The sequence below is a fragment of the Tribolium castaneum genome, chromosome 3 (genome assembly GCF_031307605.1).
Source record: "Tribolium castaneum strain GA2 chromosome 3, icTriCast1.1, whole genome shotgun sequence".
In the NCBI taxonomy this organism is placed as follows: domain Eukaryota; kingdom Metazoa; phylum Arthropoda; class Insecta; order Coleoptera; family Tenebrionidae; genus Tribolium; species Tribolium castaneum.
Genome location: NC_087396.1, coordinates 24,902,363 through 24,930,178, shown reverse-complemented (window position 1 = coordinate 24,930,178; position 27,816 = coordinate 24,902,363). Strand labels below are relative to the sequence as shown.

Sequence of the window (27,816 nt, the reverse complement as noted above, 5' to 3'; positions counted from 1 at the left end):
CTAAATAAAAACAAGTTATTACTATCATAATCGAGAAATAAATATTTATGACATTTTAGCCTAAAACTTCCAAGAGGGAACAACCACCAGCTGAACCAGCTGAAGGTGAAAACGAGACAACCGAAAAAAAAATTACAAAACGCAATAAAGCAGAAGTGAGTATATGTTGCCACCAAGTCTTTTTTGTTTTATGAAGTGTATTTTAGCCTGTAAGCGTTGAAAATGTCGAGGAAACTGTTGCACCTAAAGCATGGGAAAACAAGGTATTTATATTTTACTTGAAGTGAATTTTTGTGATAATTTCCACAAAAAAAAAGTGTGGTTCAGTTCTAAATATTTTACAATAATTTAACTTTTTTAGGCTACATCTTCCAAGAAGGAAAATACTAAAGTACCACCTGCTGAACCAGCTGAAGTTACAAACGGAACAGATGAAAAAAAAATTACAAAACGCAATAAAGCAGAAGTGAGTATATGTTGACACCAAGTCTTTTTTGTTTTATGAAGTGTATTTTAGCCTGTAAGCGTTGAAAATGTCGAGGAAACTGTTGCACCTAAAGCATGGGAAAACAAGGTATTTATATTTTACTTGAAATGAATTTTTGTGATAATTTCCACAAAAAAAAGTGTGGTTCAGTTCTAAATATTTTACAATAATTTAACTTTTTTAGGCTACATCTTCCAAGAAGGAAAATACTAAAGTACCACCTGCTGAACCAGCTGAAGTTACAAACGGAACAGATGAAAAAAAAATTACAAAACGCAATAAAGCAGAAGTGAGTATATGTTGCCACCAAGTCTTTTTTGTTTTATGAAGTGTATTTTAGCCTGTAAGCGTTGAAAATGTCGAGGAAACTGTTGCACCTAAAGCATGGGAAAACAAGGTATTTATATTTTACTTGAAGTGAATTTTTGTGATAATTTCCACAAAAAAAGTGTGGTTCAGTTCTAAATATTTTACAATAATTTAACTTTTTTAGGCTACATCTTCCAAGAAGGAAAATACTAAAGTACCACCTGCTGAACCAGCTGAAGTTACAAACGGAACAGATGAAAAAAAAATTACAAAACGCAATAAAGCAGAAGTGAGTATATTGCCACCAAGTTTTAATTGTTTTACAAATTAAGATCTGTTCTAGCCCGTAAGTGCTGAAAGTAAGGAGGAACCTAAGGCAGAGAAAACTAAGGTATTTTATTTTTCACTTGTAATAGAATTTGAAGAATAACACAAAACTTTATAGGGTAAAACTGCCAAGAAGGCAGACAGTGGAAATAAAGAAGAAACCCAAGTGGAAGAAGCGAAAAAACCTCAAACACGCACAGGTCTTGCTACTAAGAGAGAGTTTGTACAAAGTACAAAGGGGCCTAAAAATTCGACAGTAACTAATTGGGAAAATATAAATTTCAAATGCACTACGAAATCCCCGAAAGGAAAAGCTCCCAACTTTCATATCACTACGTGGAATGTAGACGGATTAAGAAGCTGGTTAAAGAAGGGATGCCTTGATATCTTGAAGTATGACAAACCAGATATACTTTGTATTCAAGAGACTAAGTGCGCTGTATATAAATTACCAGAAGAAGTCAAGACTATAGAAGGTTACGAAGGCTGCTGACTTTTCCGATTTGTGAATTTTTAGAAGACAATAAAAGTTTAGGAACAATTGAATTTAGTATGATTTTTGTGAAATCTCGTAAAATACTTGTTGAAACAATAAAAAAGGCAATAATTATTTATGTTGACCTAAACCACAGTTGTCCAACTTTTTTTCTAGTTTTTAGAACGTGTTTACACCAAGGATTATACTAACCGCTTGAAAAAAGGCGAAATATTGTCATAATCAAATAAATTCAGTGGTTTTCCGCTACTTTTAGCCACATTTCGCGAACTTTTTAGTACAAAATTTTTGAACTAATTTAATAATTTTTCTCCTCAATCTGAGTTATATATTATTCGTCAATAATTTGTTGATCCGAATTGTTTTGGAACAACAGGTCTTCTAAGTAGATTTTTGACTTATGTTCAGATTTTTCTTAATTTTTAGAAGGCGCTTATACTAAGGATTAAGTAAAAGTCCTTGGCCTTCATTTTTGACATATGTTCAGATTTTTCTTAATTTTTAGAATGCCCTTATACTAAGGATTAAGTAAAAGTCCGTGGCCTTCTTACTCGAAAATACAAAAACCCTTCATTTTAAACATTAATTTTATTTTTGCTTACGTTGCGCATTAGATTTATATTTTAATTTATAAAAAAAATAAATAAACAAAAAATAACAATAAAAAACAGAGTTGATTTAACATTGTGTCAATTCGTAATAAAATACAGCCACATTTTTTGGTTCTTCGAGCCGGATATCTTACGATTTGTCATTGAAATTGACATTTGTCATTGACAATGCTTTGTTTATGATTAACTGTGGACTGTATTTTATGATGAATTGATGCATTGTTCAATCAAACTATTTTTTTTTTAACTGATAATGTTACTACAAGATGGTATCATTTTATAAATGAAAATATAAGTCGAGTGAGCAACACATTTTTGAGGAAACTCTTCCAAATACTGGCGTTTTTGCCTGATAAACTTGATAGAACGTTCGAAAAAAATTATTCACCTTTAAACACAAAAAAAGGCAAACATAACACAATTTTCGAATACTTTTCGGTGTATTTTTGCCGATATTTTTCAAAACATTTGCCTGACAGGGCCAAAAACATGCTAAATCCCTTGTAAAAAGGTAAAATGATGCCATGATCATTTGATCAAACAAATTTAGTTGTTTTTTGTCAGTTTTAGCAAAATCTCGCGGTTTTTTTTAATAAAAACGTCTTTATTTTTCGCTTAAGGAAAGAGAAAAAAGTATTCTATTTTTGAATTAATGTAATAATAATTTTTCGCCTCATTCTGATTGTATGCTTCACAATTTTTATTTAAAGTATTTTTCCTAGCTCTTACTTAAATATTTTGAACAATCTTGAACAACCTTCTCACGGGTTGATGCAACGTTTTTTACAGTAATTTGTTTCAAAATTTCAAATATCTCCTCCAAATTTTAATTTAAAGGCTTACGCGTATTTGAATCGACCAAGTCTCAAATATTTTATTTAAAAGCTTTTGTATGAGAGATTTATCGAAGATGTGACGTAAAGAATAATGTATTTGGTACATTTCTCTTAAATTAGTTTGTATGTTACTATCGTCTTAAGTTAACCAAAGGCATTGTTTTTGTTTTTTAAATAAAAGTTTGATGTGTCGGGTTTGTATCGAATTTATATTCATTATTTTCACACCAACGATCGAACAGTAAGTAATTCATTCGCATTTATTAACAGGTCGAAATTTAGTCACCTTGCCAAAACGTTTAGATTGGAACGAACAATTCGAGAAGTTTATTAAAAATTTGGACTCCCAAAAACCAGTCATAATTTGTGGGGATATGAACGTGGCACACAAAGAGATTGACTTGGCTAATCCCAAAACCAACACCAATAGTGCTGGGTTTTCAGTGGAGGAACGTGACGGCATGACTGCTTTTCTTGGAAACGGTTATGTTGATATTTATCGCCACTTATATCCCGAGAAGGAAAAAGCTTACACTTTCTGGATCTACATGAGAAATGCCAGACCTAACAACGTTGGATGGTAAAATAATAATACTGTGCGATATCTAGTTTTAATATTAAATTTTTCAGGCGCTTGGATTATTTCTTAGTCTCCCAAAGATTTGTGGACAACGTTTGCGATAACATAATACATAGTGATGTTATGGGGTCAGACCATTGCCCCCTTTCACTCCACATCCAGATTTAAGTGTTTGGGCCAACTCTCTGTCTTGTAGTGCCCCAACTTCTTTCAATAATTGTTTCTTCTCTTCAAAATAGTTTTTGAACCACTCGATATGTTCCCGTTTGGCGTCAACTGTCAAGTATGGATTTTTCGAAAGTCCGACACAGACCAACTCCATGAAATGCCTCAAGGGCCCCTTTTGAGGACACCAAGGCTCTAAATACTTCTCAAGAAACACGTGCTCGGTAAAGTAAACTTTCTTTTCCTCATCAAGCCCTAAAATTATAAATATGACACGATACTTAACAAATTAGGCGCAACCTTGTTCGTTATCAATGGGAAATTTCCATATTTTCCCCTGTTCGGTCCACAAGATCATCTGTTGGAAATAATTGCTAGGAGGGTGAGTAACAGCCAGCTTTAAATCCCTCTGGTATAACTCGTTCCAAGTTTTGTTTTCAACGCCCTAAACACTAAATTAGACGCTTTGCCCTCTTCAGACGTCTTTAAAAGCTTCATCAATAATTCTGTCTCGGTTTGCTTCACATCTCCTCCCAACGTCTCTGCTACGTCCTTTACAACTCTGGTCATTTGTGTCTCTGCAACAAAATTGTTTTTGCAACAAACCAGAAGTTTTTAATTCTGTTCACCACTAAGTTTTTTCAAAACAGCATACTCAGATTGATTTCTTATAGAAACTTCTCTTATTTTTTTCTTTTTGAATTCAAATTGAAATATTCAAATATTTGATCTTCATGCGCCTTTTATACTTTGTTGACAACTTTATTGAAGAGGATGTTAATAATTACTTTTTCTGTTTGTGCTAATGCGACATTCTCGTTTCTATTTTTTCGACCAAACCCGGAGCCGCTCCGGGCAACGGTTCCGGCTACAGAGGCGATCAAAGTTTTTCACTAAAAAAATTCATAAAAAAAAAACTAAAAGTCGTAGAGCATTGCGGTTTGTTCGATTGAATTCTACGGCTCATTTTACATATTATATCGATTTTTCACAAGAATTAGAAATTTAAAATTTTTTGCCTAAATTTAGGGTGGCCATTTGTCTTAGTGAAAAATTTTATTCATTAAAAAAATTCATAACTCGAATAAAAGTCGTAGAGCAGTGCGGTTTGTTCCGTTGGATTCAGCGGCTTTTTTTCTCTATTATACTAATTTTTCACGCAATTTAAAATTTTCAATTTTTTTGCTCAAATTTCACCTTCAAAGAGGTGAAAAAAAATATTTTTTTTAAACTCACTCCAGTAGATTTTTATGGACTCTACATGTCTTAACAACCCACAAAAGTTGTTAGAAGTCCACAAAAAGTCCATATGTTCGATTTTTTGATGTTTGATTTTTTCAATTTTCGTCGCAGTTTTTGTCGATTTTGGGTACCCGGAACATTTCTCGAGCAATAGCTCCGGAACTATTCGAGATAACCCCATGAAGTGTAGCATCGTTGGAAAGCCCTTTTAATGATCTATCATTTGCAAAAAAGATTATTGTTGTCCGACTTATAGTTTTCGAGAGAATGCAAATAAAAGCGAAAATTAGATCATATACTCAAAAATTCATAACTAAAAAACTATTAGGAATTTGGCAATTTTCTTGATGCCAATCGATTCCCCGGATCATTTTGCATAGGTATGGATCAAAATAGTTCCACTTTTTAGAATAGTTTAGCCGTAAATGAGAAAATAAAAAAAATAAAAAAAATTTTACACCCCCCCGTTAGAAATTTTTAAAAATTTTTAAAGTGTCTCAAAATCAAATGAAACCGATTCTATCTTATAGATTTTGATGTGCTCTTTCCGATCTAAAAAAGCGTTTTCTTCTAGCTTTTTTAATTTGGGCGTAATCGGCGTTTGAAAATTGAAAATTTTTTTGGCGAGAAATCGCTTTGAGTCCTATGCCATTTTGTAGAGTTTTTTATTCCGGTTATTCTCCATTTTTCCGTTTCTCGATAACTCTAATAGTTTCGCCGTAATTTTTTTTTCACCTCTTTGAAGGTAAGGGTATTACTCAGGAAATTTTAGCAAAAAAACTGAAAATTTTAAATCTCGTGAAAAGTTGGTATAACACAGAAAATGAGCCGCTGAATTCAATGGAACAAACCGCATTGCTCTACGACTTTTAGTTTTCGAGTTATGAATTTTTTTGTTGAATAAAACTTTTCACAAAAAATTTTAAATTTTTAATTTTTGTGAAAAATTGATATAATATGTAGAATGAGCTGTAGAATTCAATGGAACAAACCGCAGTGCTCTACAACTTTTAGTTTTTTTTTTTTGAATTTTTTTAATGAAAATCCAAATCTGCCAGAATCAGATCACTACGACTAACCGTTCAGAAGATATCGGCAAAAATAGAGAAAACTTTACAAATTGATTCAACTAAATTTTTATCATTGACAAGCAATTTTTTGGAGTTATTTTCTTATGATTAAGTGTTTCTAACGTAGAATGACCGGCGGAATCTAAATCTGCAAGAATCGGATCACTACGACTAACCTTTCAGAAGATATCGGGAAAAATATAGAAAACTTTACAAATTGATTCAACAAAATTTTCATCATTGACAAGCAATTTTTTGGAGTTATTTTCTTATGATTAAGTGTTTCTAACGTAGAATGACCGGCGGAATCTAAATCTGCAAGAATCGGATCACTACGACTAACCTTTCAGAAGATATCGGGAAAAATATAGAAAACTTTACAAATTGATTCAACAAAATTTTCATCATTGACAAGCAATTTTTTGGAGTTATTTTCTTATGATTAAGTGTAAGATGATGAAGATGATGGTTGTGGTGTTTCTTGTCGTTTCTCACGTATGTTTTCGTTTATATACTGCATTCGTTTTGGATTAACAATAAACGCACGTGGTACGTTGATTTTAGATAAAATTTGTGAAAAATTTTTCCAACCAGTCGGTTCAGCAGACAGTCTACTACTACTAGTACCACTTTTCATAAGGTCAATGATTATAATTAATTATTAGCTTGTAAAGTTTTCGGTAACGATTTTAGAAAATTTTTGTTAAGATGATCGGCTGCTATTAACTTATTATTTTCAACATCAACATTTTCTTTTTCACCTGTTTCAATCATTGGTATTGTTACAGGTTCACGAAATCGATTTATCACTTTTAAATATCTTTGAAGAACTTGATTGTACAACGTCCATTTCTCGTTGTCGTCAATGTGTTTCAGTTCTATAATTCTTCACATTTCACGATCCAAATCATTTATGATGTTTGGTTGATTGCTGGTACCACTTTGCATACGTTCAAATACACCTGGATCAACCATTATCATTTTCTTAGCATGCTCCATTATCGTTATTTACGAAATAAATGACCCAATACACCCGATATTATTGGCGCTAACAATAACGGTAAGAAGGCACCACCTTTTTGAACAATCAACTTTTTCTTTTGCTGAACAGACAATTTTCGATTAACTAAATCCCTCAACACTTTTTTATGTTTTTTTAGTTTACTTTTTTGTACGATTCAATGGAACTTTACCCAACAAAGTATTATGAGCGCATTCACAAATACAATGAACCAGATTTTTGTCCGCTGTATTTAAAATTGATTTACGATATTCAGGTGTTGTTTTATGTAAGAATTTTAAAAGATCAGCGTTTCTTGCTAACGTTCGCGACATCTCAAATACAACTGAGAAATGAATAACACGTTTTTTAAATTTATACTTTTTTCATACGTCTCTTAGGTATATATGCAAAAGTAGGTGATTCATCGGGTAAAATGTTTGTACGAATACGATAATCATCGGACGTATCCTGTTTTAAATCGATTAACAAATATCCATGCGGTTTCATAGTCGCATCCTTATAAGCTTCTTGAAGAAATTTTGTATTTTCTGGAAAAATCTGTCGGGCTAAAAAATTGACTTGAGCCTTGTCACGGGGGTTTTTGAAATATATAATGTAGTTTGCATTCAGTGAAATGTCTCTCTGTCCTTTGCCTTGGTGGAACAGATTTTGCGTAATATAAAAAACACTAAGATTTCGATGATGGCTACCTTTTGTAAATATATCCACAACACCACCATTTGTTTCACGCATTAAATCATCCAAAATTATTAACGTCGGCTTTAAACCATCAAATTCAGTCATATCAGGCATACCTTGACGATACTCGATTCTTAAATTACTAACAATATCATTTTTTTCATATAACGGTTGCCATTCATCATAATACTATATCACACGATCAAAACTTGTATCACACATTGATTTCAAATGATTTAAGAACTGCGTTATAAAATGTGTTTTTCCACAACCTGAAGGGCAGTGACAATAGCCGTGAACGGTGCTTTAAAACTAAAAATGTTTCCGTACTTCAATGTTTATATACATTACGTATATATAGAAGGTCTTCACGGATCAATTTAAGTACATTTATTTATATTTTTTTTATTTAAATTTCGTACCGATGTTTGAAAAGCATCCCAAACGATATAGCGACAAAAGGATTATAGGATTTGCAGCGACAATTAGTAACCTAGACAGTCGTCTGTCTGGCTGTTTTGATGAAAGAAAAGATGATTCACCGAACCATTAGAAATCTTTCTCTCAAATTTCATCCCCTACCAACATCACCACCACCACCACCACTACCACCTTCAAACCCTTTTTTCCTCATTTTCAAAGCTGACTTTCGGCGACACAAGTACCTATACATTTTTACGTGCCAAGTGTTAAATTGTGTGACAAATGTTTGGTAAGTTAATAAATAAATACAAGTCTATTTTCGCAATATGAATTTATTATTATTAGATGGACAATGTGTAATCCTGTACTCCAGAGGGGAGTACCGTCTAACATTTAGGCGGTTCACCACGTATAGAGCGTTACAGGAGGAGAATATCCTCTGCAAGTGGTGCGCCAGGCTAGAAGAAAAAGTCTGGTACAAACATATGCACATTTATAATGTAACACTCAAGTGTACGCGGTGTGAAACACCTATATTACCCCGGACACATATGGGGTGTCCTAGACGGATACATTTAGGGCGGGAAAAGGTACCCTATAATTCCCTTTTACGGAAAATTGTGTTCCCGGAATCGGACGATGACCAGTCTGAAGAAGAAAGCGGCGTCGAGGATGTAGAATGATTGTGTGGGCGATTCTTAAATATATGTTTATTTTTAATAACGTTTTTATTGAACCTCTAATAACAAGATAAAGCTGATGTGTGATTAATTTTCCGTTAATTTGTAACTAATTTTGATATATTTTAATTTTTTATTGAAACCTAGGTGTAATTCCCCGCTTAGCGACACATTCAAATTTACCGCTAAAAAAAAAGTGATTTCGAAATTGAACACTAGATGGCGCAGAGATCTGTCACATTTAAATTTCCCGCTGAAAAACTTAAACACCAGAGGGCGCCGAGATCTGTCACATTTAAATTTCCCGCTAAAATGTTTGAACACCAGAGGGCGCCAGAAAAAGTTGATGATCCAATTAATTCGTCATTAATTAATTATCGAAGGTCAATTAAAAGAGAAAGTTTGATATCAAATTTCAATTAAATTAATCGGTCGTTATCAATTTAATTGTCATTAATTATCAATTAATATGTCATTAATTCACTAATTAATTTTTAAATGGGTCCCCCTTTCTACTTTTGGAGTTCACCATTTCCGGTTCCGATGTGGTTGGCTTGGGCGTCGCTGGTATCGGTGAGGTCAATTCCGCCGGAGGCGGAATTCTGATGAGCGGAACTCTTTTTGGTTTTCGGATTTTCGTCCGATCCCCGATGGCATCAAAAGTGCGCTTTGTAGGCACAGTTTTGTGAGGGAGTTTTGGCCTGGACCTCACTTTGAAAATGGTTTGGTTCGTTTTGAGAAAAACGCTTTTTCACGCAAGGTGGAGCGCACAACTAGCACAAGTACAAGTCGCAAAGGGTTGTCGCTAATCTGAACAGGTAAAGGTTTAAAACTTTGACTGCTCGATCGAGACTTCGAAAATTTAATTTACTTTTTTCTTCTTTAAACGTGGGGAATGTTGATTTTTTGCACAGTTGGCAACATTACCCTCTCCTCCTCTACTTGTCTTTGACAGATTGACATTTATTGTAATTCTTCACAATTGTGTTATTTCAGTGAAATTGGCATGGTTGGACGTATTACGGTAAATAATGTCCGACTCAGAAACGACCCCCAGCGATTGTAACAGCCCCCAAATTCAAGAACTGAACAACTTGCGGCACCTCCTCAAATTACAACGCGACAGGTACACCCATCTCCAAATACTATACCAAGCTGTGGCCGATTTTATATCCACTGCTGGTGCCTTGAACCCTGAACTTGCAACCAAAGTGGAAAATATTTTACATGAGCAAAGTTGCCAGCAAGTTGATGTGTTAGACAATGAATACACACAGTTACTAGGATTACGATCTTCAGGAAACAGTGAGTTAAGCTTTAACGAAGGTCGCACTCTCAGAAAAGAAATAGGGCTTATTTTGGAGCACAAATACAAGAAAGTTTGTGACGAGTTTTTGAAAGCAACTTCGCAGAATGTGAACTCAGTGGATGGTCGTGACGGTTGTGATTTCAGTGTCAGGCCTGAAGATAACACGTTGGTGGTGTTGAAGAAAAAACTGGAGGAGCAACAGCAAAAGTATTTAGAAAATGAATTAACTAAAGAGAAGATTTTGGAAGATATTGCTAAACTACGACTGGAAAAATTACCAAAAGTGTGTGATGAAAAAATAAAAGAATGTCAAATAAGGGCCCAAGTGGGCGAACTAAGAACGAAACTTGCGTGCGAGACTTCCAGAATTGACGTATTTATGGAGAGAAGCAACTCGTTGAAAGCCTACAAGGAGCTGCTAAAGGATATAAAGGAGCAACAACTTGAATGTGAGAGCGAGATTAAACACTTGCAAAAGATGAGGGAGAAGTACAAACAAGTGGCCTGCAAGCAGTTTGATCAGATTTTGAAGTCCTACGTGGAATACAAAGCCGCGCTTTCAAGAAAGGTAAATGATCTATAAAGCTTATTATAAATAACTAACTATTTTTATATTATATTTCTAACACTTTTGCTACATTTTTATTTAAACAAAATACAAAATTGTAATACTAGAAAAACGTCAGAAGTCACAGTGATTTTTTGCAAGCAAAACAAAACAGGCACACAATTCTTTACAAAACCATTTTCTATTCATTAGTTAGCCTTTGTGATTAAGAATAGTACACGCAAAGTCTCGTCGATATTTCCCTAATCTTATGCTTAAGAGTAATACCGATTATAATACATGGAAATGATTATTTAAACAGATGCAGTAATTAACATTAATACACACAAGTATCTTATATTACATAGAACACATTTGTAGATTAAACAAAGTTGACTTATTAGAAGCCCTTTCATATTAAAGGTCTGATCATAGATCAAAATTGTTTTTTTGTTTTAGGGTGAACTACAGGCCGAGTCTGCTAAAAGTATATTTTTACTGTAGTTAAAAAATAATCACACAGAACTCACTACTGAGCGTTTGCTACTAAATTTTTTTTCTATGTTTTTATAATTATTACTGAAAAAATAGGTTTTTTATAATTTCTATTAATATTCTTAAAGAAACGTTTTTTTGTGCAAAAAAGACCTAAAAATAAGCTTATTCGTTGTATAGCTCACAATTAATTTTAATTTGCGATTAATTTGACTTTTGGTCAATTAAATGTTAACTTAATTCGTTAGTCAATTAATTTTTAGGGTTCATTGTGAGCTACATAAGGAATAAGCTTTGAAAAAGGTTTAATAAAAACCGAAACGTCAGCTAAAGTGGTAAATTTATTTACACCCAGTTCATTGCCCGTAACAACTTTAATAAGTTATAAGGAATAAACTTAATTTTTTATGGGGTTAGTAATATTTTTTTTAAATATTTTTTGGACAAGACATTTAAGTTTTAAGTATGCTGAGAACGTATGAAAAAATATCGTAACTTTCTGAGGGCCTTAGCTGTAACAATACATAGAAATATGAAAAAAAATCCGTGTCTTTTAAAACGAAAATGGAAAAAAAATCTTTTCATTTAATTTTGTTATTAAAAAATACGATAGCGAAGACACAAGCTTAAAGTTCGTGGACTGTCGTTAAGTTTTTTCAATTTTTTTTTGTTGGAATATTTTAATAATTTTAATTTAAAAACACGTTGCTATAGAAAACATATTTTAAAATAGTGGTAATAATCTAGGATTCAGGTATTAAAAAGAAGGCTTAAAATGTTACCAACAAAAAACCTGTTAAAATTGGTTACAAATATTTAATCCAATTGTAAAAGAATATTTTATTTATTATTTTTCTTAAAAACTCAGTCCTTATTCCATGTTCAGTCTGTTAAAAAAATATTTTTTTCAAAAAATAAATGAAGTATTTAACACCAAATATGAAAATACAGTAAAAATCTACTCTTAAATTGTTATTAAATTATTGTTAAAGGAAAATAACAAACAAAATGTTTGGATTTCGGTCCTAAATAGTTGAATTTTGTTTTTTGAGAAAACCCAACATTCAAATCTCGTGAAAATATTCCAATTATAAATCAAAAAGAATAAATTGTTTTATCTAATAAAAAAGACACTGTCCAAAATTATATTCAACACAGTTTTTTCTTTAAATGCTTTGAAATAGGTAATGTTGCAAAAATGTTTTATTATGAAAATGTTACGGTCTTACGGTATTTTTTTCAGTGTTTCCACGTATTTTTTTATTAAAAATAAAGCTTTAATTTCAACTGTGTAAAGGTAATTCAGAATCGTAAGTTCTTTTTTGGAAGATGTTAATTGTAATTTAAAAATAGACTTTTCATACGTAAATTGGGATTGAAATTTAAAATAACAAAATACTACAGAAAACAAAAGCTATATACTTGATTACCACTGCTTTTATTTATTACCTAATTTTAATTAAAAAATATTTAACAACTTCAACATTTTTTTCAACAGCTGAAAAGAGTAAAATATTAATTACAACTTATTCTTGTACTCTGAAATACAATTTGTAACTTCCGAATAAAAAAAAATGTTTTCCCAAACCAAAGTAACTAATCTGAACTTCAATTGACGTTATTTGAAGTTGAAAAGAGTGTAGTTAGAAAGAATCACTTTGTTTATAATTTTTGATGAAAAAAATTGCTTTCAAATTTCGAATATTCACTTCAAATAGTTCAAAAAAACTATTTTTTTTTTTGTGAACATTATCAGTCAATTTACAAAAACAATAGAGTTTCTTATGCTTCTAACTTCTCGGCTGCAGATCTCTAAAAAAATGTTAAAAGGCTAAAGCTCATACTTTTTACTTTTAAGCTAAACTAATTTTTTGTTTTATACTTTTTCCAATTTCTTTCAGAACAAAGAAAGTAGTATTTGAATATCAGAAACCATCTTCTGAACTACAATTAATACCTTCTAAAATACTGAAATTATCGGAAATTAATCTTTCAGAATTAATCATTCTCAACTACAATTGGAAAAGATGTAGTACCATTCATAACATAACACTATTGATTTAACCGTGATCACTGATCAGACCGTTATCATAAGAATTGGTTTATAACTTTATTATTATTAGTATTGTGGTAATATGACAAAATCAAGGACAAATTTAATAAAAAGTAGATGAAAAATGCATTCAATGCATTTCTACAACGTAATAGCCTCTCATGAGATCAAAGACAAAATTTAATAGATTAAAAAACACCTGGAAATAACATAACGGTTTCTGGAACGATTTAGCCTTAGATAAATTTAATCGCTGATTTGTTTGGTGTTAGGTTACGTTAAATCGTTCCGGAAACCAATAAAGCAATACATTGTAACGTTTATAAAAAAAAACTTAAATTCTTAATAAAATCATGCGCGAAATATTTGGGGAGGGGTAGAGGTCGAACGGTCAGTAGGTGTTGAGAGGTCCAGTTAAGAACATCTGCAACAATTACCTGTGACCTTAAATTAGTTATTTATTTGTTAAAAATCCAACACTTAGAACGATCAAGCAACTTTTGAGGGCGCACACCACCAAAGTAGATTCATAACTTTAGTTTTTCCGATCCCTAATACCCCATTTTAGGCCCTCAACCCCAGTATCATCCTAAAGTCCGACACGCCAATGTCGTAACCGATCAGAGGAAAATCCGAGGTCCTCAAAGTTTCTGTTATTTCGTATCCGAAGGGTTCCCCTACAGTCGATTAGAGGAGGACTCCCTTCATCAAATGGTGTGACCTTCGGGAACCTCGTAAACGGCCAAGGACTGGACGCAGATAAGTCCCAGATATCAGTTCTTCGCGATTTTCAATCTTTTCGTTATAATATATTATTCGAATTTCCTTTCTTAAAAAAAAAATTATTTCAATTTTCAAATTTTCCTTTTTAAATTTCAATTTTTATGCAACTATTAATAATTTTTTATAACTTATAATTTCAATTAATGTGAGCGAGCGAATTGGCCAATTCTAACGTAAAGATTCGTGTCAGTAGTTGATTTAACCATCAGGTCACAAGAGTAACTTTTAATATACGGAATTTTAATTGATTATTCAATAGTTTTCTTATCTCCTTCTCAGTTGGGAGCTTCGTTATCGATAACTGAGTGGCGCCCTTAAAAGGCTAGGTTAAAAGGAATCTTGAACTCGCTCTCGGGGTGTCGATCATAAAACTGTCGGCCCGACCGGCTTAGGGTGCTTCAAATTCTGTGGTTAAGCTGATGTCACAACAAAGAATGTATTTGTGATTTACAACATTACCTACATTGGTCTTACTTGATATTTGTATGCCCAAAGAAGATGTTCCCAATTTGAACAGTTTTATTTTAAATTTGAAGTGTTTATTTAATGAAAAAGAAAAAACGTTCTAAAATACTGGTAAATCACGATAAAAAGAAACTAATTCAAGGCGTTCTCTGGATTGTCAATTTTTCGGATTACTCAATTAGTTTAATAAATATAATTTTAATTTAAGATTCGATTAACATATAGTCGAATTAAAAGATTTGACTGTAGTTAGGAACGTAGGTGTTATGCAATGAAACATGCGTAAAAAAAGATTCATATATTTTCAAAAAAAAATCTAAATACTTTTTTAACTAACAGAAATTTCTATATTTCTATCTTCCATTGCCTTTGGATCTAGCCATTTTATAAAATGTCACTAAGCACAAACTCCACACAATAGCACAGCGAACTGTTAAACAGTAATTAAAAATTACCATAGTTTTGCACTTCTTATATTAGCAGATGCTTCCTCCTACCACTTTAGGGAGATTACATTACAATGTAGGGGGTTGGTGTTTTCTCTTTTGAATAGCAATAACTATACTTTCCCAAGAATGTAAATTTTATAAAAACGAATAACATATAATAACGAATAACACTCTTAAATACCTATGGTCACTGGTAGAGTAGACAATTAACAAAAAAATCTTTAGGTCAAAGAACTCAATTCATCTTTTTTTACTTAATTTTAATTTTATTTTTTAATTACTAAAAAGTGTACTGTCAACAACAACAAGCAGAAATGTCAGTTGTTATTTACAAAAATAAAAAATTACGTTATAATTCAAAAACCAATTACGTCATTAATGTTGCTATACTGTCATAATCATAATATATATAGCATGCACACAACTGAGTCCTTTGAAAACTAAAACATTCCTTTTCAGCATATTATTTGTTATATTTAAAAAAAACAAAGTGTAAATTAGGTTTTTATTAAGAATAACAGTGTACACTGGCGAGCACTTTTGACATTTTACTGACATAATCGTGGGCAATACTACTCTAACCTTTTTGACAATGAAATGACAAATGTGTCCAAAATTTTTTGCTCGCTATTGTAGGTGTCATTTTTTGACGAAACAAAGTCGTGCGAATTTTTTTAATTCTATAATTATTATCATTATTATCAATTTTTACATTAATTTGTACAGAACACAATAGCTCCAAAGCGTTATAGTTTAGGAAATAGTCACGCAATACGAATTTACTGTTTTAAATTAAAGTTAGTAAACAAAGCCTAAAGTTAGTTAGGGTTTTGTTAGGTGCTTCTAGAAGTGACTTTTGATTTTTGAAAAAGAAAAACCAAAACCAATTCAATTTACGTTAACAATTTCTGGGTAATAGAAAATTAGCCTGGTGTGTGTTCACAAATAAAGTGCTTTCTAAATACCAGCCTTAGATAAAGAAATTATTAGATAAACAAGTTACCTATTATAATACCAATTATAAATAACGTGAAACCCTTAAATTATTATTAAGCGGATAATCCCTTTTCTGGTTACATGGTTTAACTTTCTCTGGGTTGGTTCTTAATCTCGACCAAATTCCTTTTTCAACGGAAACAAAAGTCATTATTGTTTCGATGAATAAGACTAACAAGAAAGTGAGATGTGACAAATCTAATCATTTTTAGCAGGTACCTACTTTTGGGTCTGTTACTCAGACCTAGACCCTCCGGTCCCATTGTAAATCTTTCTGCGGATTTGTCTAGTCAACTGCTATAAATCATCGCCCAAGGAATTTTGTGCTTCCAATGAATTAAAATTTTCGCAATATTAAGCTTATTTTTAATAACAGAAAAAAATTAAAAATACCAAGGTGTTTAAAATAACAATCTCTATCGCTTGGCCGGAGAGTTTTTTCATTTTGAAGTCTTGGTGTCTTAATACGTGTATTATTTCGAAATCGTGTTTATTTAAATAGCCATAATTTATTGAGCACTAGATTTTTTAAAATTTTCTAATGGCCATTTTGTAAATATCATTTCTAAGATACATTGAGTTTTGAAACGATGTTGATATCTTTTCAAATAACTTAATTACAGCCACAATTCTTTTACATTGAAAACGCCATAAGACGAATACGTTTAACCTAGCCTTAAGGCTCTAGACCCTCTGGGAGCTGGCGCATACGTTTTACGTGTAAACTGTTTTTAGCCGCAAATTTAGACTTGAAGAGTTTCTTGACATTTGCAGTGTTTCTTTATAAGTAAATGTAAGTCGAAGAGTCATTTTTGATTGAAATAAATGCCTAGATATTTTTTTATTAAATAAAATGTCTGTTTATGAAGTTGATACGAATTTTTGATAACGGTGCATTGTATTGAGAATTTAAAAAAAACATTTTATAGGAAATTTAAAAATACAGACCTGAGATATTTTAGATTTTTGTTAACTGTTCTTAATTGTTAGATATAATGCAAAAATTAAATTGTAAGTAGGCAACTTTTAATGCATCCTTCTTCGAATGCGTAGCTAGCTGGAAGAAGATTTATGACGGGTTTAGGACGCACCGCTGGAGGTAACCACCATTGGGGTGACCCACAAGATAATAATTTTATTGCATTTGTTCAAGACAGAGAAATGTATCGGCACAAATAGGAATTTTAGCGATTTCTCTAATAGTGGTATAAAATGAAAGCACATGATTTCGGAATTAACATTTTTTAACAAAATAATTAGGTACCTATAGATTTGCATTACGTTTTTTTTGTAGACACTGCTATCAACGTATCTTATGAGATTTTGAAATACGAGTAATCACGCTCGCTATTTTTTTGAATACTTTTAACAATAAAATTATTCCTGTTTTAAAAAAAATATAAAAAAGATGATTAAAACTTTGGTTGTACTTAGCTTCGTTCTGCACAGGTTTTGTGATAGAACTACTGAGCTCCCTCACCACGACAAGGTGTCAACCCACTGAGGAAGTTTTTTTTACTTTTATTGTTCATTCCGTTTTAGAACCCTTTCGTTGTTTTTTCCAAAAATTACGCATTATTTGTTTTCGACTTTTTCTTTTTTTTTGAAAAACTTAGTTTACTATTATTACCCATAATTTTAAATATACAAAGATTTCAACTATTTACAAGTGATATAATAAGAAATTAGGAAATACACTTACCAACCAGCAGTCGCAACAAATAATTAAATAAAAAGAAATAGATAAAATTGATATTCTGCAAAGTAACAAATTAAAAACTACAAATACCACTGTTTAAAAATTACCACTTATTACAAAACACTGTTGGGCAAGAAAGTGACCAGCACTCTGCAAAGACTCAAAGAGTAAAGAAGTTGTAGAACTATATGTTTTGATTATATATAAGTACCAACCACCACCCTAAACCCTCCACTAAATACAAGTCTTATGACTCATGAGCTTATGAAAAACTTTCTAAACTTTTTAATAAACATTTTTGTTTACATGTAATTTCAGTTTCAGGTACCCGATCTTTAGCAATGTTTACTTATATTTTAAAGAAATACACAAAATTTATATAACGTAAGAGTAACGCAGCTATATCTTCGCAAGCTAGTTATAGAAAAATTGTATAAATTTAATAAAAAAACGAGAAATAATTCCTAAATTCTAAAATAATACATAATTATAAAAGTATCATTTATTTTACTAGGCGTAACGTAAACAAATTATATCCCTAAGACTGGATCTTACAATCTCTCGATACGTTATTTGTACTATAATTATTACTGGGTATAGTTACAATAAATTTTTACAACAATGTATTTTTCAGAATTTATTACCTGGATAAAATTATCAGACGAAAAAGCGGGTTTAAAGAAGTTTTCATCATTTTAATGAGATATTCCTAGTAACTTTTTTAAAGTTAAACTGTTTTCTGAAAGAACAATAATGTTTCACCAATTAATTTTTTTATTTTATATTTTTTCAATGCAAGTGATCCAATTAGAAATGCACATGACACATAATATAGCGAACAGAATTCGGTTAATTAAAACATAAAACCCAATAAATAAATGGTGTAATGGTGTATTATTTTTTACAAAACTATGCTAGTATTTTATTATTCTTTAGTATCAAATTTTTTTAACAAAATAAAAAACGTATTTTTCACTGTATGTTGCTTGAATCTCTGAAATAAGAGAAACTATCGTGGGCGATAGTGGAATTCAGTTTGTTTACATTATTTGCATTTTATGAGAAGGGACAAGACACCCCGAGGCGAAGGTCGGATGCCTATCCGATGATTGACAACTGTCACTGAAAACAGGTCTAAAAAAAGTATGCAACTTGTAGTACACCAATTCTCAACAATCGCTTCGGTACCCTGAAGCGATTCTGAATTCTGGGAATACCCGAAGGTGTTATAATCATAACAAACACGCGTTATTTAAGTTATTATTCAAAGATTATTTAAAAATTGATACCTATTTGGTGATATAAACAATAAACAAAAACATACAAGTATAAAAATTACAATTTTAATAAAAAAAAACATCAAAATTAAGCAACATATAGGCTGACCCAGGGATTGGAAAACTCCGTTTTTGACTCTTAAATAATTGAGAAATAAATAGTAAAAATTACTTCCAAATATACAGAGTGTTTCCGAAATGAGCTACAATATAAACTTATGTTTTTTTTTAAATGAAACCCTAAATTTTGGTGCATTTGCATTAATAATTTTTTAACTTTAATAATAATTTTGATCTAAACTTGCATTGGTCGATTCTGTTTAGTTTTTAAAATAATTTATTTTTTTTGACGAAAACACGTTATTTTTAAATGTATTTCACAAAAACTAATAATCCTAGAAAATTTAGACTTTCACCATTTTAAATGTTAAAGTTTAATTTTTGGCAAAACTTTGAAAAATGGGTGAGCTCTCTTGAAAAAAAATCTGCGTTCATATATATTATGATCTTTTGGTCTGTTTCAGCGAAATTACGCAATTACTATAAAAAAAATACTTTCGAAAAATGTAACAGAAACCTAAATCATAGAAGACAAAAACAGTGACGCTAAAACTATGGAATAATTCTATTAAAACTATAATTTATTTTGTTGTGGATAAAATGCTCGAACAGATATTTTTTAAAAGTAAGCCATTCCCAATATTATTATTTCGATTTTTTTTAAATAAAAACCCCAATTTTTTTAGACGCATCCATGTAGTATCTGATGTATCATGGCTCAAAAAATTAAATGCTACATCATAATATTTCCACAATAAAAATATAAAAAAAATATTTAACAAAAAAAATACAATTTTTACATAGCCATCCTCCAACCTCTTCACAATGATAATCATGTAAACAAAATTTTCTTGTACTTCAGTCCAGAAAAGTTTGTAATAATGTACATTTATAAACAACTTCCGGACTAATATTTTTTGAATCTTTTAAATTGATTGTCAATTAAGAGAAAAACTAAAGGATTGGTTGCACTTTTGCATCAAACAAATATCAAACTATTTTGACTACAAAAAATTCTTAAGAAACATTAGGCTAATATGTTTCAATTTATTCCCACTTTCTTGTGATACTACTAACGAACATAATGACCAAATGTAATAATTTCTGCTTGTTAAGTAACTTTTATTTTATTTTAATTTAAATTCAGATATCCATAAGAATAACATTAAAGTTATTATTAGCTGAAAATTTTATTTAATGTTTAAGGTTAAATATATTTTGAGTAATTAGTAAAAGATGGCTTCATTTTTTAAATTGTATGTCCTTTCACTATGAACTTCTTTCTTTTCAGTGGTGAAGATCCTACTTTTCTAGGATTCCTAGTTTTTATAAAATATTTTTTTAAAGCGTGTAAAACATCAGTGTTCCAAAAATGCAAAAAATAGGGTGTTCCATTTAAAAAAAGTATTGTAGCTAATTTCGAAAACAGCCTGTATCTGCTCTTGAGAATAATTTTAAGTGAATCAGGGGGTCAGTATCTTCCAGTTTTTCTAAAAAACAAGATTAATATTTAATTTTTATATTGTGGCACATCCAAGTAACAATTTGGATGCTGTTTAAAAACCACCTACGGTTTTGTAAAAGTTTTATGAAGGTAGTTTGTAGTTAAGTTGCTGTAAAATAATCTTGTCTACAGGTATTGTCAGCCAATTCTTCTCATCAAGGAATATTAAAATCATAAATTCTTAAGATAGTTTAACAAAAGTTTTATAACATTCTTATAATTTCCTTGTAGTCATGTTTAAAACTTTTTACTTCAGGACAATTTTATTTGGTCAATAGAGGTAATAAAACCATAATTACTTCTTAAGTGTTTATTTAATCAAAATACAGGGTGCTCAATAACTGGCGCACCAACTCAGTGGTACGTTGTTGAGAAGCATGTGTAGATCACAGGAAAAATCTTGAAAAAATTCCTAAAGTCATATTTTAAAAAAATCTGGAGCTACAAACTTATTTTGTTAACTTTTTCAGTTTTCATTATTTTTTAATGTTTTTATGTTTCACACTAAGTAATCGTTTCCCAACACAACGATGAATAACTATTTTTAAATTTCCCATCAGACTTTAGCAGTTTTTTTAATTTAAAAAAATTATAATTTATCAAAAAAATCACAGTTTGTAGATGTGCCAACACTGGAAATTATTTCCTAGGAAACCGTTTCAAAAATAATTTATTTTTATTGTTGATCAAATTCTTTTGCGATCACGACTGTTAGACAACGTTGCCACATATCATTTATTTAAATTTCGTTATTTATCAATAACTTTAATGCAAAGATTTTTTTTACTATATTTACCTTTTTATGTGAGCAACTCTTTACCACACTCCATTGAGTTGGTGCGCCGGTTTTTGAGCACCCGGTATAAATCAAACAGTTACCTTTAAAATTAAAACTTAAACCAGCTCTGCTTTGAACACAGTTAAAATTTCTGACGGGAAACATTTAACCAGACTTATAATTTATAATAGAATCATCTTAAAACTAAGTTGTTTTTTAAAGGTTCTGTCTAGAAGTTTTTTTTATCTGAATAAATAATATGTCTTATAGCGGTTTTTATAAAAATTATTTACACTTAGCTAAAACTTATTTACTTACTTTTATTGAGAGTTAATTTTCTTCTAAATAATTTTACACTGATCATGTAGTTTTATGAATTCAGCAGACATATTTTACTGCTATTTGACTTAAAATTGAAAAATATGCACTTTTTAAACATTAAAGAAATGGTAGTAATTTTTGTTTTTTGCTTTTGTCAGCAGTAAAACTTAGGATATCACTCAAAAAATCTACTAGAATCAATTTAAAGAATGAACGCACATTTTTTTGCGTTTAACGAACAAACCCTTCCTACGATTTTAATGAAAACACAAATCAACATTAAGCAACACCTAGTAAGTATTTTAAAGAAAAAATAACTCGTGGTTATCAAATTTGAAAAAAAATCGACTTGGCAACACAAAAAAACTCACCAAATTTGATGTTATGGTTTGTCTGAAGCAGCATTGGTAATTTTTTACTTTAACTACTTCTGGATTTTCAAGCTGAAACTTACGCCAAACTATTCCTCTGAGTGCCCTGATGACCGTACACTATGAATTTTCTTGTGCAAATTGAAAATAACATTAGAAAAATAATTTTTATTTTCACTCACTTTTCACTTGAATCGCCATTTTTGTTGATTTTAAGGGATACAACGTTTGCCACCACGGTGTGCATGCGTTGCGTGTGCTTATTTCTGATTGGTTGTTATTGTTTAGCTTCAACAGGTAAGAATCGCACCTGCGTGTTTGTTATGATTATAACACCTTCGGGTATTCCCAGAATGAATTTAAATGACGTATTATACCTTTTTCATTAAAAAGTAGGTGTATTTTTTCATATTTTGCAATTTGAATTTATGTCACTGTGCTCTGATTGACGGAAGTGGGGATGCATTCCCGCATTTCCCTTCATGCAATTTACCAACAACACCGTGGTGTATATTTCCTTTTAGTTAGCTGGGGCGCAGCCCCAGCCTCCGGCCACGAATTGTACGGCGCCCTTTCTCTATAAAATACACTATTCCACGTGTCGAGTTCCACGGTTTCGAGTTTAATTGTTCGTGGGGTATGTTTATTTTTAGTTCGCTGGGGCGAAGCCCCAGCCTGTACCCTAAGACCTGTACGCGCTGTAGCTCCATAAAAATCACTATTCCACATTTCGAGTTCAACATTTTCGAGTTTAATCGTCCGTGGGGTATGTTTATTTTTAGTATTTTTACTTTAGCTACTTCTGGATTTTTGAAAATTTTTTTTTTGCATTTTGCTTTAAAAAGCCTCTAGATCAAAGATATGAACATGAAAGTTTGTGCAAATGCCCCGTTTTCGAAAAATTCGGCTTTGAATGACCTTGATCTAGACTTTTTAAATTTTATTAACACTCTAATAAATGGTATTAACCGTAAATGTAACTATAAATGAGGCAAGGCGCCTACAGATGATAGCCCGGAGGCTGGGGCTTTGCCCCAGCGACCTAAAAATAAATTTAGTTGAATCAATTTGTAAAGTTTTCTCTATTTTTGCCGATATCTTCTGAACGGTTAGTCGTAGCGATCTGATTCTTGCAGATCTGGATTCCGCCGGTCATTCTACGTTAGAAACACTTAATCATAAGAAAATAGCTCCAAAAAATTGCTTGTCAATGATGAAAATTTAGTTGAATAAATTTGTAAAGTTTTCTCTATTTTTGCCGATATCTTCTGAACGGTTAGTCGTAGCGATCTGATTCTTGCAGATCTGGATTCCGCCGGTCATTCTACGTTAGAAACACTTAATCATAAGAAAATAACTCCAAAAAATTGCTTGTCAATGATGAAAATTTAGTTGAATAAATTTGTAAAGTTTTCTCTATTTTTGCCGATATCTTCTGAACGGTTAGTCGTAGCGATCAGATTCTTGCAGATCTGGATTCCGCCGGTCATTCTACGTTAGAAACACTTAATCATAAGAAAATAACTCCAAAAAATTGCTTGTCAATGATGAAAATTTAGTTGAATAAATTTGTAAAGTTTTCTCTATTTTTCCCGATATCTTCTGAACGGTTAGTCGTAGCGTTCAGATTTTTGCAGATTTGGATTCCGCCGGTCATTCTACGTTAGAAACACTTAATCGTAAGAAAATAACTCCAAAAAATTGCTTGTCAATGTTGAAAATTTAGTTGAATCAATTTGTAAAGTTTTCTCTATTTTTGCCGATATCTTCTGAACGGTTAGTCGTAGCGATCTGATTCTTGCAGATCTGGATTCCGCCGGTCATTCTACGTTAGAAACACTTAATCATAAGAAAATAGCTCCAAAAAATTGCTTGTCAATGATGAAAATTTAGTTGAATAAATTTGTAAAGTTTTCTCTATTTTTGCCGATATCTTCTGAACGGTTAGTCGTAGCGATCTGATTCTTGCAGATCTGGATTCCGCCGGTCATTCTACGTTAGAAACACTTAATCGTAAGAAAATAACTCCAAAAAATTGCTTGTCAATGTTGAAAATTTAGTTGAATCAATTTGTAAAGTTTTCTATATTTTTGCCGATATCTTCTGAACGGTTAGTCGTAGCGTTCAGATTTTTGCAGATTTGGATTCCGCCGGTCATTCTACGTTAGAAACACTTAATCATAAGAAGATAACTCCAAAAAATTGCTTGTCAATGTTGAAAATTTAGTTGAATCAATTTGTAAAGTTTTCTCTATTTTTGCCGATATCTTCTGAACGGTTAGCCGTAGCGTTCAGATTCTTGCAGTTTTGGATTCCGCCGGTCATTCTACGTTAGAAACACTTAATCGTAAGAAAATAACTCCAAAAAATTGCTTGTCAATGTTGAAAATTTAGTTGAATCAATTTGTAAAGTTTTCTATATTTTTGCCGATATCTTCTGAACGGTTAGTCGTAGCGTTCAGATTTTTGCAGATTTGGATTCCGCCGGTCATTCTACGTTAGAAACACTTAATCATAAAAAAATAACTTCAAAAAATTGCTTGTCAATGTTGAAAATTTAGTTGAATCAATTTGTAAAGTTTTCTCTATTTTTGCCGATATCTTCTGAACGGTTAGCCGTAGCGTTCAGATTCTTGCAGTTTTGGATTCCGCCGGTCATTCTACGTTAGAAACACTTAATCGTAAGAAAATAACTCCAAAAAATTGCTTGTCAATGTTGAAAATTTAGTTGAATCAATTTGTAAAGTTTTCTATATTTTTGCCGATATCTTCTGAACGGTTAGTCGTAGCGTTCAGATTTTTGCAGATTTGGATTCCGCCGGTCATTCTACGTTAGAAACACTTAATCATAAAAAAATAACTTCAAAAAATTGCTTGTCAATGTTGAAAATTTAGTTGAATCAATTTGTAAAGTTTTCTCTATTTTTGCCGATATCTTCTGAACGGTTAGCCGTAGCGTTCAGATTCTTGCAGTTTTGGATTCCGCCGGTCATTCTACGTTAGAAACACTTAATCATAAGAAAATAACTCCAAAAAATTGCTTGTCAATGTTGAAAATTTAGTTGAATCAATTTGTAAAGTTTTCTATATTTTTCCCGATATCTTCTGAACGGTTAGTCGTAGTGATCCGATTCTTGCAGATCTGGATTCCGCCGGTCATTCTACGTTAGAAACACTTAATCATAAGAAAATAACTCCAAAAAATTGCTTGTCAATGTTGAAAATTTAGTTGAATCAATTTGTAAAGTTTTCTCAATTTTTGCCGATTTCTTCTGAACGGTTAGTCGTAGCGATCTGATTCTTGCAGATTTGGATTCCGCCGGTCATTCTATGTTAGAAACACTTAATTGAAAAGAAATAGGTCCGAAAAATTGATAGTCAATGATGAAAATTTAGTTGAATCAATTTGTAAAGTTTTCTTTATTTTTGCCGATATCTTCTGAACGGTTAGTCGTAGCGATCTGATTCTTGCAGATTTGGATTTCGCCGGTCATTCTATGTTAGAAGCACTTAATTGAAAAGAAATAAGTCCGAAAAATTGATAGTCAATAAGTAGATAACGAATGGGGGGACAACACATCACAACCTTGACCTTGAGTTTGACTCCGCCCATTTCCCCTCTCTTTCTTTCAAGGCTATTCGTTCTCTCTCTCTTACTTTTTCAAGGTCAACCCCTCTCACTTCCCCTCCACTTCAAGGCCAAGGCATTGTTGGACCTTGATGTTTTCAAGGTCAAGGTCATTCATGCTACTCCCCACTTTTGCAAGGTCAACAACTTCCCTCTTTACTTATCATTCAAGGTCACTGCAGCTAATATATATAGAATTCAATACAAATTCAAAAACAGTATCAAATAAGTATTTCTCAATATTAAAGTAGTAAAAAAATGTGGTATCGTTTTACTTGTGAAGGTGTCATAATAGTGGAAGAAACGTGTTTCCACAACCAGTTAGGACACATATCTTTGGAAGGTGGTTGGGAACGTTTCTTTAATAGAGTGGTTGTGCCGCTATGCCCCTGCTATGTAAACGTAGTGACAGAAATGTCAGATGACGCACACGCAAATGGAGCTGAGCGCTACCATAGTAAATAGCAGTGATAAAGGCTGCACTTATCATTTCTTAATACATTTGTGGATTCTCATTCTTTGCCTTTGATATTCTCGGAATTTTTAGTATAGTTTCCTATTTTCTTCAAGCTTTTCGGTGGTTTTGTAACCCTACTTTATCTAACCCTACAGAAGATGGAAGAATATGTGGCAAAATATGCTTAAATTTTCGGTTGTGAATAGATATTTGCCGAGATTTTCGCATATTCAGACATTGCAATACCCTTTTTCAAAACGAAATATAATTCAGCTTCTAAAGCCCCTTTGTGTTGGATTTAGACAAAAGCCTTGGTTTAACGAATTTAACCAGTGGCTTAACTGTGCAAAAAATGTGCACACGAGTTCAGGGATGCATATCATATTTTTTTTTGTTACAAATATCTAATAATGTGGACATTTCATTTCACTTTATTTGTTAGTTGTTACACAGTATAACTAACACAGAACTAAAAAAAAATGAGCAGAAATTTTGATTAAAACGCAAAACCTTTCTTTTCGGGCGGAAGTTTTTAATTGTTGCAAAATATTACCTAAATATTCAAAATATCGATTTTATTATTTATTTTAAAAACAAAAGCCCTGTATTAAAAAAGCATCTATCTGAAGTAGTTGGACGAAATTAAAAAACGGGTTTTGTTTTCGTACTTCAGATCTATCATTTGATAAGCGAAGACATTCCTGAAGTCACCAGATCATGCAAAAAAAACTGCATGCTAGAAAAAATTCCACTAAGTTATAAATAGTTATAATAAAGCCAAAATTTTTCACCAAATATATTTTTGTTTTTTTTTAATCATATGTATTTTTCTGCTTAATTTAAACTAATTAATTTATATTATTATGCTCATGCATCTTCGGAGGATTATTTACAATAATTACGTCTTTATTTAAGAAAAATCTGCTCTAAAAATTTTAACCTTGTAAACTTAGTCCAAGTAGTGCATTTTTTGACACAGATTATGTAATTTTTTTTCTAATTTGGTCAATTTTGGGTTCCAAAACAACAGTGTAAGACCTGTTAAACAAAGCTGAAGAAACATTATGTACCTCAACAACTAAATAAAAACAAGTTATTACTATCATAATCGAGAAATAAATATTTATGACATTTTAGCCTAAAACTTCCAAGAGGGAACAACCACCAGCTGAACCAGCTGAAGGTGAAAACGAGACAACCGAAAAAAAAATTACAAAACGCAATAAAGCAGAAGTGAGTATATGTTGCCACCAAGTCTTTTTTGTTTTATGAAGTGTATTTTAGCCTGTAAGCGTTGAAAATGTCGAGGAAACTGTTGCACCTAAAGCATGGGAAAACAAGGTATTTATATTTTACTTGAAGTGAATTTTTGTGATAATTTCCACAAAAAAAGTGTGGTTCAGTTCTAAATATTTTACAATAATTTAACTTTTTTAGGCTACATCTTCCAAGAAGGAAAATACTAAAGTACCACCTGCTGAACCAGCTGAAGTTACAAACGGAACAGATGAAAAAAAAATTACAAAACGCAATAAAGCAGAAGTGAGTATATGTTGACACCAAGTCTTTTTTGTTTTATGAAGTGTATTTTAGCCTGTAAGCGTTGAAAATGTCGAGGAAACTGTTGCACCTAAAGCATGGGAAAACAAGGTATTTATATTTTACTTGAAGTGAATTTTTGTGATAATTTCCACAA

At 31.6% G+C, this 27,816-nt stretch overlaps 2 protein-coding genes across 6 annotated transcripts; one reads left to right on the top strand and one right to left on the bottom strand.

Moving 5' to 3' along the window:
- Positions 1-1,030: 1,030 nt before the first annotated feature.
- LOC135265598 (uncharacterized) lies at positions 1,031-27,381 on the top strand. 5 transcript variants are annotated; one of them, XR_010333314.1, is made up of 7 exons: positions 1,031-1,187; positions 1,242-3,646; positions 3,697-8,537; positions 8,594-9,746; positions 9,925-10,233; positions 10,382-10,805; positions 11,244-11,611. XR_010333314.1 is itself a non-coding variant. In XM_064355363.1 (4 exons), exons 3-4 carry the CDS (start codon positions 9,960-9,962, stop codon positions 13,946-13,948), a joined length of 894 nt encoding a protein of 297 aa, XP_064211433.1. In that variant the 5' UTR covers positions 5,842-8,537; positions 8,594-9,746; positions 9,925-9,959; the 3' UTR covers positions 13,949-17,621. The 5 variants fall into 5 exon arrangements, 3 of the variants coding, with proteins under 3 accessions (XP_064211433.1, XP_064211435.1, XP_064211434.1); XR_010333315.1 differs by lacking the exons at positions 8,594-9,746; positions 9,925-10,233; positions 10,382-10,805; positions 11,244-11,611 and adding an exon at positions 27,258-27,381 and having other exon boundaries at positions 3,697-4,035; XM_064355363.1 differs by lacking the exons at positions 1,031-1,187; positions 1,242-3,646; positions 11,244-11,611 and adding an exon at positions 13,901-17,621 and having other exon boundaries at positions 5,842-8,537; positions 9,925-10,805.
- On the bottom strand, positions 3,659-4,245 carry LOC135265599 (small ribosomal subunit protein mS31-like). The gene is made up of 2 exons (XM_064355366.1): positions 4,112-4,245; positions 3,659-4,066 (listed from the first exon to the last, which is right to left on the bottom strand). Exons 1-2 carry the CDS (start codon positions 4,167-4,169, stop codon positions 3,768-3,770), a joined length of 357 nt encoding a protein of 118 aa, XP_064211436.1. The 5' UTR covers positions 4,170-4,245; the 3' UTR covers positions 3,659-3,767.
- Positions 27,382-27,816: the final 435 nt, after the last annotated feature.